The sequence below is a fragment of the Eschscholzia californica genome, unplaced genomic scaffold, assembly GCF_041429995.1.
Source record: "Eschscholzia californica isolate CP2 unplaced genomic scaffold, dmEscCali1.0.p SCAF_6, whole genome shotgun sequence".
NCBI classification, from domain to species: Eukaryota; Viridiplantae; Streptophyta; class Magnoliopsida; order Ranunculales; family Papaveraceae; genus Eschscholzia; species Eschscholzia californica.
Genome location: NW_028238483.1, coordinates 15,064,809 through 15,078,579, shown reverse-complemented (window position 1 = coordinate 15,078,579; position 13,771 = coordinate 15,064,809). Strand labels below are relative to the sequence as shown.

At 35.6% G+C, this 13,771-nt stretch overlaps 1 protein-coding gene and 1 long non-coding RNA gene across 2 annotated transcripts; both read left to right on the top strand.

Moving 5' to 3' along the window:
- The first annotated feature begins 7,468 nt into the window (after positions 1 to 7,468).
- On the top strand, positions 7,469 to 11,813 carry LOC147531926 (beta-galactosidase 15-like). Its single transcript, XM_086651236.1, has 13 exons — positions 7,469 to 7,846; positions 7,945 to 8,040; positions 8,140 to 8,252; positions 8,346 to 8,412; positions 8,508 to 8,600; positions 8,693 to 8,836; positions 8,926 to 9,120; positions 9,209 to 9,768; positions 9,855 to 10,062; positions 10,182 to 10,292; positions 10,394 to 10,504; positions 10,659 to 11,147; positions 11,512 to 11,813. The coding sequence occupies exons 1-13, from the start codon at positions 7,664 to 7,666 to the stop codon at positions 11,620 to 11,622; spliced, it is 2,481 nt and encodes an 826-aa protein (XP_086507362.1). The 5' UTR covers positions 7,469 to 7,663; the 3' UTR covers positions 11,623 to 11,813.
- A 391-nt stretch (positions 11,814 to 12,204) lies between these two features.
- LOC147531925 (uncharacterized) lies at positions 12,205 to 13,503 on the top strand. Its single transcript, XR_015228411.1, has 2 exons — positions 12,205 to 12,429; positions 13,194 to 13,503. It is a non-coding gene; the product is annotated as an uncharacterized LOC147531925 (long non-coding RNA).
- Positions 13,504 to 13,771: the final 268 nt, after the last annotated feature.

Sequence of the window (13,771 nt, the reverse complement as noted above, 5' to 3'; positions counted from 1 at the left end):
GAGGGCATACGTCGCTCCCGGGTAGGATATCTGGGTGGAGGAGGTTCAGAAACTGAAGGAGATAAAGAATTACCTGATTGGGGGGAAGAAGCTGGCAAAGGATCGCTAGAGCGCGAAGGACGCGAGCAAACCTGTGATGGATTAACAATAGGAGAAAGAGGCACCATTTGACTAGATGAAGGAGGAGAGGACAATTCATTTGAATAGTAACTGGACGTGGAAGAAAAGTATTGTCCTCTACGAAAATCTCCTTAACAGGATCTGACAAGGAAGGAGTATCGGTGAAAAAGGGAATCTGTTCTAGAAAGGTTACATCCATAGAATGATAGAAACGATTTGTGAGGGGATCATAACACCTATATCCTTTAGACATTGAGGAATATCCTAAGAAAACACACTTAATAGCCTTGTCATCAAGTTTTGTACGGGTAGGGTTGCGATTCTGAACGAAACACGTACATCCAAAAACACGAGGTAAGATGGGAAATAAAGTGCTACCTGGTTGGAGAATATGGAAAGGAGTCTTGCCATTCAATACTCTACTTGGTGTTCGATTTATAAGATAAACTGCTGTGAGGACTGCCAGATGCCAGAAATACTTAGGGACACTCATACCACGTAGAAGGCAACGTACTACAGACATAATATGATGGTTTTTTCTTTCTGCTACACCATTCTTCTCAGGAGTGTAAGGGCCTGTAAGTTGTTGAAGAATACCTTTTTTGTTAAGTTCAGATCGAAACTCATTAGTTAGGTATTCCCCACCGTTATCAGATCTAATGTTGCAAACTACTGTATTAAATTGAGTTTTTATCAATTGAAGAAAATTAGTAAAATGGGTGAAGACTTCAGACTTTGTTTTCATCAAATAAACCCATGTGCAACGAGTGTAATCGTCAATAAATGTGACATAGTAACGATGTTTGGAAATAGCTGACACAGGAGAAGGACCCCACACATCAGAATGGATGAGATAAAAAGCCCTAGGTGCACGAAGCATGCGAGGGATATACGTGGTACGAGAATGTTTTGATAATTCGTAAACTACGCAGCTAAACTTAAAGTCTTTGCAAGCTTTATGAAGGGAAGGAAATAACCAACATAGATATTGAAAGTTTGCATGCCCTAAACGTGCATGCCACAGATCTAAAGATTTTATAGAGCAAAGAGACGAATTCGAACCAGGTAAAACAGAAGCTTGCAGACTAGATGGAGAACTCCTAGGAGTCAAGGGCTCACCAAAATAATAGAGTCCATCACGCTCATATCCTTTACCAAGAATCTTCCTCGAAATTAGTTGCTGTAAAACACAACAGTTAGGTAAAAAAATAACTGCACAATTTAGTGTTTTAGCAAGACGGCTTACAGATAAAAGGTTATAAGCAAATTTTGGGACGTAATAGACTGAATTTAAGGTAATATTGGAAGATAAACGAGCATTTCCTTGACTACTAATAGGCATGGCGGTTCCATCAGCAATACTAACCGTCTGATTAACGGGAATAACCTCTGAAGTAAGAGTAGATAACTTGCCAGTCATATGATTATTGGCTCCTGAATCCAAAATCCAAGTACAGTGGTCTGACTTACCATGAAGAGCAATATAGTTACCAACCGTAGTAGTATCCATTGGCATAGAAGTATGTGTTATGCCCGAACACAATTGTAACTTATCAATTTGGGATTGAAGTTCGACATAATCTAATTGAGCAACAAAACTACCATGAGAATCACAAGACAACTATCTTCCAAGTCCAAACACGAGAAAAAATACTTGAAATATTACTGCAATACTGAACTCATACACAAAAGTATGAATAATAGAATTACCAAGAATTTCGAGCTTTGAACCTGTGGATTCTCTTGAATGAAAGTTATAGCTGGTGACGAAAAAGAAAAAAAAATCCTTTTCTTTTGATATTTGTAGAGAGAAATAGAGAGAATAATAGATGAAGGTTAGAAATCAAAAATCACATTATAATGATAATTAAGTCGAATTGAACAAACCCTTGACGCAATACACATGTCAGCGGAAGAATTATGATGTAAGAGACCTCGATCTGCAAAACTTTTCTTGATATCCCAACATCGATGAATGTAGCCGAAAATACTGATTGATTATAAAGATTAAGAGAAAAAATAGTAACTTTCTTCTACTGGATTTGAAGATCCACTATGCCAAAGACATTGTTGGATTGAAGAAAAAAAAACAAGAAGAATGTCGGAACGACACGAGAATTGTGAGAACTGAGGTATGAATCAATTGATTTTGCTCTGATACCAAATTGAATCATAATTTCTCATATTATTTCTCTTGTATGTACAATCATTTATAACTAAATTACAAGATAAATATAGTTAGAGAATTAAAGCAAATAAGATAAGAGATATTTCTAATCTAATTACAGAATTATAATATATAGATATATATATATAAGATATATAGAAATATAAAATATATTCTTCTAATTCCAACAGTTCTTAGCACAAAGATTATCACGCAAGAGAAGAAAAGGAAGCTTTAGTGGAAAACCAAGTTCCTCCATTAAGTAAGAGATCCAAAGTACTTCAGTAGTAGCAACGCTCAAAACCATGTACTCAGCCTCTGTAGAAGACCTAGCCATTGTGGGCTGCTTCTTACAAGACTAATTTAGAAGATTAGCACCCAAATAAACACAATAACCATGTGTGTTTCGCCTAGTATCAGGGCATCTTGCCCAATCTGAATCACAGAACACTTTAAGTTGATCACTCCCTGGACTAACTGTAATTCCAGAGCCCAAGCAGCCTTTTAAGTATTTGAAAACTTTCTTAACCAACTGCACATGCACTGTGGTAGGTTTATTAATAAACTGAGCCAGATAGGTCACTCCAAAAGAGATGTCTGGTCTTGTCAAAGTCAGATATTGTAAACCCCCCACAAGACTTCTATAAGACTCAACATTACAGAGCAGTTCCCCATTTGTTCTAGACTCTCTGACCACTTGGAATAGGAGTTGAACCTGGCTTACAACCCAACATATTTGCCTTTTCCAAGAGTTGGATAGTGTACTTCTTCTAAGTCAGATGCAAAGAGGACATAGAGGAGATTCTCTCAACCTCAATTACAAAGAAATAATGCAATTCACCTAAGTCTTTCATTGCAAATTCAGAGGCCAAAGTTTGAATAAGAGAATCAATGAGAGTGGAAGAAGTACCTGTGAGTATGATATCATCAACATAGAGAAGAAGAATGAGTTTCTCAGCACCTTGTTGAAGAGTGAATATTGAATGGTCTGACTGACTTTTTAAGAATCCAAACTTCTCTAGGAAAGCTCCAAACCTATTGAACCAGACCCTTGGAGCTTGCTTCAGACCATAAACAGACTTATGAAGATGGCAAACAAAGTCCTTGTGTTGTGGATCAATAAACGCCTGAGGTTGCTTCATATACACATCTTCCTCCAAAATTCCATGGAGAAAAACATTAGATACATCTAATTGTTTAATGAGTCACTTCTGAGAAACAACAATGGACAAAACTGTCCTGATTGTGGTAGCCTTAACAACTGGGCTAAAAGTTTCTTAGAAATCAATACCATCTTGTTGGTTAAATCCCTTTGCTACAAGGCTAGCCTTGTGTCTCTCTATTGAACCATCAGCCATTTGCTTCAATTTGTATACCTATTAGCAGCCTAGAACATTCATGTCAGGCCTATGAGGAACTAAAGACCATGTCTCATTATGTTTTAAGGCTAAAAATTCACTTTCCATGGCCTTACACCATTCATCATCTTTGGAAGCTTCTTCGTAACTAGTAGGTTTTGCTTTGTAAAACAAGAGAGACAAGAAATACGAATAAATAGAATGGTAAGCCACAAAATCAGTAGCACATTTTGTTTTGACAATACCATTCCTTGTTCTTGTAGTCATACGATAAATAAGTTGAGAAGATATAGACACTAAAGAGACACAAGCATCAGGCAGTAAAGAAGACACATCATCTAAAGTACTAACTGTCTCAACAACATCAGTTGGAGAGGAAGGCTATTAGAAATGGGAAATGATGGAGTGACCAAAGGTATAGGAAGAGAGACTATAACAGAAGTATCAGACTCATCATTGAATGGAAAATGAGACTCATCAAACACCACATGTCTTGACATATATAGTCTGTGAGTTAATGGATCCATACACTTGTACCCCTTATAAATTGGACTATACCCCATAAACACACACTTTAAAGACATAAGACTGAGTTTATCCTCTCTTAATGGACCAAAATGAGGATAACAAGCACAACTAAAAACCTTTAAGTGAGAATAACTTCTTCTAGAATAGAACCTCATATAGACTCTTAAAATCCAACACTTTAGACGGTAATAAATTGATAGTATGAACTTGTGTTGTGAATGCTTCAAATCAAATTCTTTGGGAAGGGAAGCTTGAAAAGATAATGTATTGGCAATTTACGTAATTTGTCCATGTTTTCTCTCTTCCCTTTCATTTTGTTGTGTGGTATAGTGACATGAGCATCTGAGAACAATACCATTTGCATTAAGAAAAGTCTTAAACTCATCTTTAGCAAGCTCAGGAGCTCCATCACTTTGAAATGAAATAATAGATGTTCCAAATAAGTTTTCACTTATAGCTTTGAAGTGTTTGAAACACCCAATGCTCTCAGACCTCTCTTTCATAGGATATATCCAGCTATATCTGCTAAAATCATCAACAAAAAGAATGTAGTATCCATTTCCTGATTTTGTTGATATTGGAGCAGGACCCCAGACATCACAGTGCACAAGTTAAAGATGAGCAGTAGATAAGCTCTCTGATGTGCAAAAGGAAGACATTTGCTCTTTCCAAGTTGACAAGAGTGACAAAATTCATCTTCAGTACCAGTGGACACATCAATCAATTTGGTTTGATTAAGTTTCTTAACTACAGAAGGGACTAGGTGACCTAACCTTCTTTGCCAAATTTATGAAGAAACAGCTTGAACAGTAACAAGAGTTTCTTTACCACTAGAAAAATCAATTGGATACAAGTTGTTGACCATAGGACCTGAAGCTAAGGGTTTGGTGGTCAACAAATCCTTTATATTGTATCCCCAAGGTAGGAATTCAACTGTGCAAAGGTTATCTTTAGTGAATTTTGATATAGATAGCAAATTTCTCTTGATTTGAGGAACATTGAGTATGTTATTCAGTTTAAAATTATGAGTAGATGTAAGTAACTAAGTATGGTCAGTACTCATTATAGGAATATTCTTCCCACTTCCTACCATTACAGATTCTTTACCATAATAAGGTTTAGGCGTAGAGATTACCTTAAAATCATTAGTCATATGACTAGTAGCTCCTGAATCAGCAAACCAAAGAGAAGGATCAACACTTTGATGGATAGAAGCATAGCAGCATTCTTCATTATCAGATTCATAAGAATGTAAGTGATCTTCTGAAAAAATTTCAGGATAACACTCTTCATCAGATTCAATAACAGTGATAGTAGTATTACGTTCTGCCAAACCTTTATCCACTTGAGCTGAGGAGGTTTCAGTATAATAACCACCAAACTTCGATTGATTTGGTTGATTATTATTGATCATATTAGGAGGACAATATCGAAATCTGCACGTTCTAGCTAAATGTCCCCATTTGTGACAAATTCCACAAGGAATTAATGAGAAATCAAAATTCTCAGCCTTTTGATTTTGTAAAGGATGTATTTGATGTTGTATTTGAGTTTGAACTTTTGTATGTTGTGATTAGTTTTGGGTTTTGTGAGTCAGATATTGTTAATTGTTTTCTTGACTCGATTTTGGGGTCTGAGTTTGATTTGGATATGATTTTGCATGATTTTGATTTGAATAATATTGCTTCTGAGTTTGATTTGATTTGTATTGAGTTTTCTTAGTTTGGTTGGTATAGAACGCTAAGTTTTGATCATCACTCTCCTGTGATTCCATCCATTGTTCATGTTGGATTAACCTTGATTTAAGTTCTGGAAAAGTAATCTTACCAGTTCAATTTTGAATAGTAACTACAAATTGACTAAATTCTTTACCTAATCCTTGTAAAGTAAAACGAATTAGTTCTTTTTCACTAACTTTATCATTAACTGATGTTAATGAATCAAATAATTGTTTGATCTGATGCAGATAATCAGTAACAGAAGAAGTTCTTTTGATATTTTGAAGTTCCTTTCGAAGAACATCAACCTTTGATTCAATTTCTTCAGTATAAGCATTTTGTAGAGAACACCAGATCTCTCTTGCTATTTTTAACCCTAGAACATCAGAAGAGATCGAATCTGAGAACGTCGCCTTCAAGCATGATTTCACGAAACTATCTTGCTTCCGCCAAATGATGAACTCAGGATTGAGAATTTCTCTGTTATTTTCAGTAATAGTTAGATCTAGTTGAGTGAATGATCCATCAATGTAGCCAACTAGATCGTTACTTAACAACATTGTTTCTACTTGATCTTTCCAGATCAAGTAGTTTGAATCAGTTAGCTTTACTGATATGTAGTTGATGACATTTGAAATTTGAGGAATGAATACTGGAAGAGATGAAGAGATGATAAAGAAGCCACTAATGATTGCAGAAGCTATTCTGGTCGATTAAGAACGCTCTGATACCATGAAGAATTTTAAGGAGATGAGAGATTTAGAGAATTGTAACTAGTTTTATTAATATTGAGAATAGTTACAATAATTGAGCACTTAGCTCTTACTTATGCTCTCTCTTAGAGAGAGAAAGTCAGTTAGACAATTATAGAGAGAGAGTGAGAGTTTTTTTTTTTTGATGAAGGGAAGAGAGAGTGAGAGTTTGTTACAGTACTTATAACATAAATTCAAATATAACAGAAAGTCAAATGAAATGAAATGTCTTCATTTCTCTTATAATATATCAAATGAATAAACAAAACCATAAAAAAAAACCTAGATCATTCACCTTTTTTCACATATATTCTTCATATCTTCATATCAACAAGAGTAAATTGAAAACAAGGAGAGAGAGACAGAGAGAGAGAGTCGTTTAATCTTTCGAACAGAGTTATATTTATGGTGGTGGCAGTGGTCACTAATATAGTTTTCTGCCAAGAAATTCTGTCTCTACATCAATAATTCAGTAATGGGGTAGAAAAGGAGAAAAAGAGGCCGCTTGTTTTGGCTAAAAAGAAATTATTAATACTGCAGTTATTATAGCCATAATGTCAAATTATTTTGCCTTAGACCAATAGACCATATTATTTGGACCCAAATAATCATAATATTAATATTGTAGTAGCTCTCTTTGGTCATTAAACCAAATTATTTCGTCCTAAACATTCGCCTTTTTCTTCTAATAGATTCTTCTATAATCTATTAGATTGAGGTAAGAAAACTCTAAAAATAAGCGACAACCAATAAATCGTTTGTATCCGTTCCGGCTGCCCACTTTGAAAATTAGTAGTTAGAATTTTGTGGTATCCAAAATGCAAAGAGACGATGTCTCTCCGCCACTTCCTACTTTCATTTAATCCTTTCATAGAAGACTAATTTTGATTCAGGATTTACTACAAAATTTAACTGTTCCTATATTTAGTCATTTTAAATGTTATAAATACTTCTTGTTCTAAAGAGAATTGGAATAAGGCTTTGTCCTCCTCCTTCTTCTTCATCCATCAAACAAACATCATGACAGGTTCTTGTAGAGATAATGCTTTTGTTTTTGGGTTAGGTGTAGCATTGTTCTCTTTAAGCCTGTCCTCTGTAGTCACCGCCACAACCGTCACTACCGATTCACGAGCCGTAATTATCAATGGAGATCGTCGCATTATCATTTCCGGTTCTATCCATTATCCTCGTAGCACTCCTGAGGTATTCAAAGAAAACACGATAATTTGCTTACGCTCTTAGAACTTTGTGGCATGTGTCTTTCTATGTTTATCCATATTACTGAGTGAAATTGGTTACAGATGTGGCCGGATCTAATAGCAAAGTCCAAAGCAGGCGGACTCGATGCTATTGAGACATACGTATTCTGGGACAGACACGAACCTCGTCGTCGAGAGGTTGTAACAATTCTCTTAATTCCAATTGTTTTATATGTTACTCATATATATAACAAATACCTGAATGTTTGAATTGTTTTTGCTTTCTATTGAATTTAGTACGATTTCTCCGGAAACCTAGACTTTATTAGGTTTTTCAAGACGGTACAAGCTGCAGGATTGTACGCTATTCTTAGAATTGGCCCGTACGTTTGTGCTGAATGGAATTACGGGTAATTATGTCTTTAACTTTATTTTTCAAATGAAATTCGTAAATATTTCCTCATATAATTATCTTCTGTTTAATTTACACCCTACTTTTTCAGAGGATTTCCTATGTGGTTACACAATCTACCAGGAATTCAATTGAGAACAGATAATCAAGTTTACAAGGTACCTAATTTACTATAACCACGACAGTTTTATGTTTCCTCCATCATAGAATATTTTCGTCGATGATGTTTTTAATTTATACAAAATCTGTGCAGGATGAAATGCAAACTTTCACTACCAAGATAGTAGACATGTGCAAAGAAGCAAAGCTCTTTGCACCACAAGGAGGTCCTATCATCCTTGCTCAGGTTCATAAGCTCAGCATGTGTTTTCTTATTATTGCATTTAATTATTATATTGTCTTTCTTAATAGAAATTACTCCTTGTTGTTACTTGACAGATTGAAAACGAATACGGAAATGTTAATGGACCTTATGGACAAGCAGGGAAGTCATACATCCAATGGGCTGCAAACATGGCCTTGTCTCAAAATGTCGGTGTTCCATGGGTTATGTGCCAACAGTCCGATGCCCCACAGACGATGGTAAACAATAAATACTTATACTGTACCACAATTATAAATATGGTAAAAGTTCATCGATGCTAAACGTATAAAAATATTAAAATATGCAGATCAACACATGCAATGGTTTCTATTGTGATCAATTCACACCAAACAACCCAAAAAGCCCAAAAATGTGGACTGAAAACTGGACTGGTTGGTTCAAGGGATGGGGTGGACTAAACCCCCACAGAACTGCCGAAGATGTCGCATTTGCAGTTGCTCGTTTCTTCCAGAATGGTGGTATTCTCCAAAACTACTACATGGTAATACTCTCTAATAACAGTAAGATTTGAACAGTCGTCTACTCGTCTCTCTTAATAATCTTGGTTTACTGTTGATGGGTTTGAACAGTATCATGGAGGAACCAACTTTGGTCGTACCACCGGAGGTCCATACATAGCAACGTCATACGATTATGACGCACCACTTGATGAATATGGAAACTTAAACCAACCCAAATGGGGACATCTTAAAGAACTTCATGCCGCCCTTAAATCTTCAGAAAAGATTTTAACCACTGGTACTGGAAATGCCACCAAAGTAACCGATGGTGTTTGGATAACCAAGTATTTTTCTGGTAATGAAAAAGTATGTTTCGTAAGCAATGAAAACAACGACATTGCCAACGTAGATTTGGACGGAGTAAAATTCTCAGTTCCTGGTTGGTCAGTTAGTATTGTCGCTGACTGTAACAAGGAAATCCACAACACTGCTAAAGTTAATGTCCAAACTTCAGTAATGGTAAATCAACCAAATAGTGCTGAAGATGAACCATCACAGCTTACATGGTCATGGATGGCTGAATCAATAAAGGATACCCTAAAAGGAAAGGGCACCGTTACAGCAAATAAGCTTCTTGAACAAAAAGAAACCACCGTTGACGCTTCTGACTACTTGTGGTACATGACTAGGTATATACGTTTATTATGTTTCTTAATATTTTCGAGTATAAGATCATTTTTCAAACATTAATCTTTATTAAATATTTTTGTTACAGCGTTGTAGGTGATGCACACAAAGGATTACAGACTCTACGTGTGAGTACCACAGGCCATGTACTTCATGCTTACGTCAATGGGAAACTCATCGGCTCCGATTGGGGAGCCAAAAATGGTGGGTCATATGGATTTGTTTTTGAGAAACAAGTCCCTTTGAAACCAGGAAAAAACATTATCTCATTACTTAGTGCCACAGTCGGATTAAAGGTACCATTCTTCCTTACTTATTATTTAAATACAACAGATATGTGAGTTTTGCTCAATGATTTTAACTAGTTAATGATTTCTAAAACATAATTTTGATTTTTGCTTTTGTGGGTATATAGAATTATGGCTCATTTTTCGATTTGGAGAAAACGGGAATATTGGGACCAATTCAATTGATTGGAAGCAACAACAACACTAAAGACTTGTCAAACAGCACTTGGGCTTATAAGGCAAGAGTTCATTTTCTATGAAAATCTTATGCTCGACAATTGACTTTTTCTTTTTTGCATTCGGGTTTATGAGCTTATTCGGTTGCCTTTAAAATGTTAAGGTTGGGTTGAATGGAGAGAGCAGAAAAGTATTTGATCCAAGTGCAAATTCGCGCCATGCCAAATGGACTAGTGAGCAACTTGCCATCTATAGGCCTATGACTTGGTACAAGGTATTACCTCAAATCATACTCGCAAAGAATGTAGCATGAATACTCAATTTTAAAGAAAATCTCATGAAGAAGATTTCAATATTCGTATCGAACATTCAAATATCGATTCTCTAATATTGGTCTGACCAACTCTAACGAACTCCTCATTTTCCAGACAATTTTCAAGGCTCCTTTGGGGACAGAACCAGTAGTGGTTGACTTGAAAGGTATGGGAAAAGGTCATGCTTGGGTCAATGGTCATAGCATTGGACGGTTCTGGCCATCGTTCATCGCTAAAAGTGACGGTTGTGATGAAAAATGTGATTATCGAGGAGGATACAATGAAAAGAAATGTTTGACCAACTGTGGAAATCCATCTCAAAGATGGTATCATGTACCACGATCGTTCCTCAATGATGAATCAAATACCTTGATATTATTCGAAGAATTCGGTGGTAATCCAACACAGATTAATTTCCAAACCGTCACAGTAGGTACAGCTTGCGGCAATGCATATGAAGGGAATACATTGCAATTGTCATGTCAAGGTGGTCGTAGCATTTCGGCTATCAAATTCGCAAGCTTTGGTGATCCCAAAGGCTCGTGCGGATCGTTCCAGAAAGGCAATTGTGATGCTTCGAACACACTCTCCACTATCCAGAAGGTATTCATATTTACTGTTACCAGAAAAATAGTTAAATTGTTGCTTAATTGTAGGAAAAATGAAAAGCTATCAAAAATGGATAATTTAAAGGCGCCCCTACCCACCTTCCCAAGTGTTATTTGCCTATTTGGTGCCTCCGAAAGCAGATTTGAGCTGGGAGTACGAGGAAAAAAGAGACGCCAATAACACTTTAGGGGAGCTCTTAAAACTACCCTTACAAGACGAGGTTTAAAAAAAAACATTTTCCGATAATTTATATTATTTCTACTTTAGAAACGGTTTTATAACATCAATCTAGTACAAATATAGCCTAAGGATTTTCCAAATTCTGAAACTGATTTTACTTCGTGTTCATCTTATGAAGACATGTATCGGGAAAGAGAGTTGTACCATCAGTGTATCAGATGCAACTCTAGGATCGAGCGGCTGTGGTAAAGATGTTGCGAAGAGATTGGCCGTGGAAGCTGTTTGCTAGAAAGTTGTTGCTATCATTTCTTCTTTCCTAAATTCACAACATTTTCAAAGAATGGAACCTCCCTATTGAGGAAGAAGGGGAATAAATCTGAAATCATATTTATTTATCTTTTTCAATGTAAACAAAAAGGGTTATTGTAATTTTATTTCAATACGAAATGAAGGAGAGAAAAAAGAGTTCTTATTCTCATATATGTTGGTGTTTTTTATTATTCATTTATCTTTGTCCAAATTGGATTCCTTATGAAGGAGTTATTAATAAATTAGTTTGGCATGACAACAATATAACTCTAAATTGAGATTTTGAGTTAGTACCACATCTGAGATATATAATAAGTATTACTTCCTTATACAGACTCTTCCATCTATTAATGGTATATTCGTAGAAATGAAAAGGTGTTTTGCGTGGTTTGCACCAGACATCTTCGAATTGGATTGGGAAATTGGGTCAAATGACCTTTGACCCAATTGACTTTGGTGGAATGACCCTTATTTCTCAAGTTCCTTGAAATGACCCTACTTTTGTCATTTTCTTCCAAGTTTGCCCCTCAATATAAATCGAGTCTAGATTTTCTAGACACCCGATTTTGATCCAAACCGAGAAAACCCCCCTCTCTCTCTAGAACGAAATTTGATGGGTTCTTAAAGTTTTCAAAATCATTCCACCCTTCCCTCTTCAATTTATATGGCATTAATCAATGCAATTGAGTCTCAATCATGAAACATCTTGAATCTTCTCTCCCATCTCTTCATCATCGGAAATTTCGCCCAAATTTTTACTTGGTTAGGGTTTGGTCGATTTGTTGAGGTAAGTTCATCTTTGTTATGGTTTTACCATATTTCATCTTCATTGTTAATTTGTTTCATATTATAAGTCGTTTTGTTTGGTTTTGTATGAGTTTTGATTTATTTATGTATTGTTCATCTTCCTAGGGTTTACCTTGTAATAAGTACATGATTACATTGTTTTATGTTATGTTTTGGTTGTTTATCTATTGTGTAATGTTAAATTCATCTTATGTGTTGCTTATTTTTCGATTTTGGCTTGGGTTTGACCTTAATCTTATGGATTGATTACTTTGCTTGACAATGTTCACCATGTGTTTGTTAATAGTCTTCAATGAATGAAAGTATTGTTAATGTTGTTGAAGTTTGTTCATCATTCATGTGTTTGATAGTTGTCCTCAATGGCTATCATATTCATATATTTAGGTATTAATGTCTTGCGACACATAAGATAACCTTTTGTGAATGATCCCACTTAAAATATTTGCAACGTGACGAAGAATTGAAAGAATGCTAGACATGATTTGTTAATAGTCCTCAATATTAGTAACCTATACTAGTTCAGACTCAGTCTAGACTGTAACCTATACAAGTTTACTTTCCTCGATGAAATCGGTGTTATATATATATAGCTTCTAAATGTATCTATTCTTTGTTGATGTTTGACCTTGTGTTTCCTTGTATTACTTAATAATCTTCAAGCATAAAATCTTGTTTTGTATGTATTTTGGAAGTTGGTAGTACTTTTTAATACATGCAAATAATGAATTTATCTTTGTTTTGTAGGATAATTTCTAATGGAATCCGTTAGCGCTTGGTTATTCCATGGTGGTAGATTGTAAAATGTGAATGACGAAATAAAGTATATTGGTGGTAAACAAACCGAAAAAGTTCTATCAGACCGGAAAGCACTTAGAGAACTTCGTGAAGTTTTTAATAAAATAGTATGTGAAGATAGGAAGAATAGCTTGACAAAATTGAGTTTTATGGTTCCGGGGACAATTCAAAGTACTTCACCTATGGAAATACTTCGACTTATTTTACTTTGATATCTATTACAATTTAGTAATATTAATTTGAATGCTTAAATTTCTTATGGATTTGTCCACACAGTGTGAGAGTAGACATTGAAAGACTCCTTGAGACGGTCTGTCTAGACTGAGACGGTCTGAGTCTAGACTCCTGCAGTCCGAGTCTAGACTCCTGCAGTCCGAGTCTAGACTCCTGGAGTCTGAGTCTAGACTCCTGGAGTCCGAGTCTAGACTCCTGGACTCCGAGTCTAGACACCTGCAATATGAGTCTAGACTACTGTACTCTTGTCATATAATACCGTCTAAGCTTTTTTACAACCATGGAAGAACATA

Bases quoted from the DNA above. Each gene is read 5' to 3' on its own strand.
- LOC147531926 (XM_086651236.1), top strand. From the start codon at position 7,664: ATGACAGGTTCTTGTAGAGATAATGCTTTTGTTTTTGGGTTAGGTGTA. The intron at 8,413-8,507 runs GTACCTAATTTA...AAATCTGTGCAG, and splicing joins CAGATAATCAAGTTTACAAG to GATGAAATGCAAACTTTCAC. The intron at 9,769-9,854 runs GTATATACGTTT...TTTTTGTTACAG, and splicing joins TACTTGTGGTACATGACTAG to CGTTGTAGGTGATGCACACA.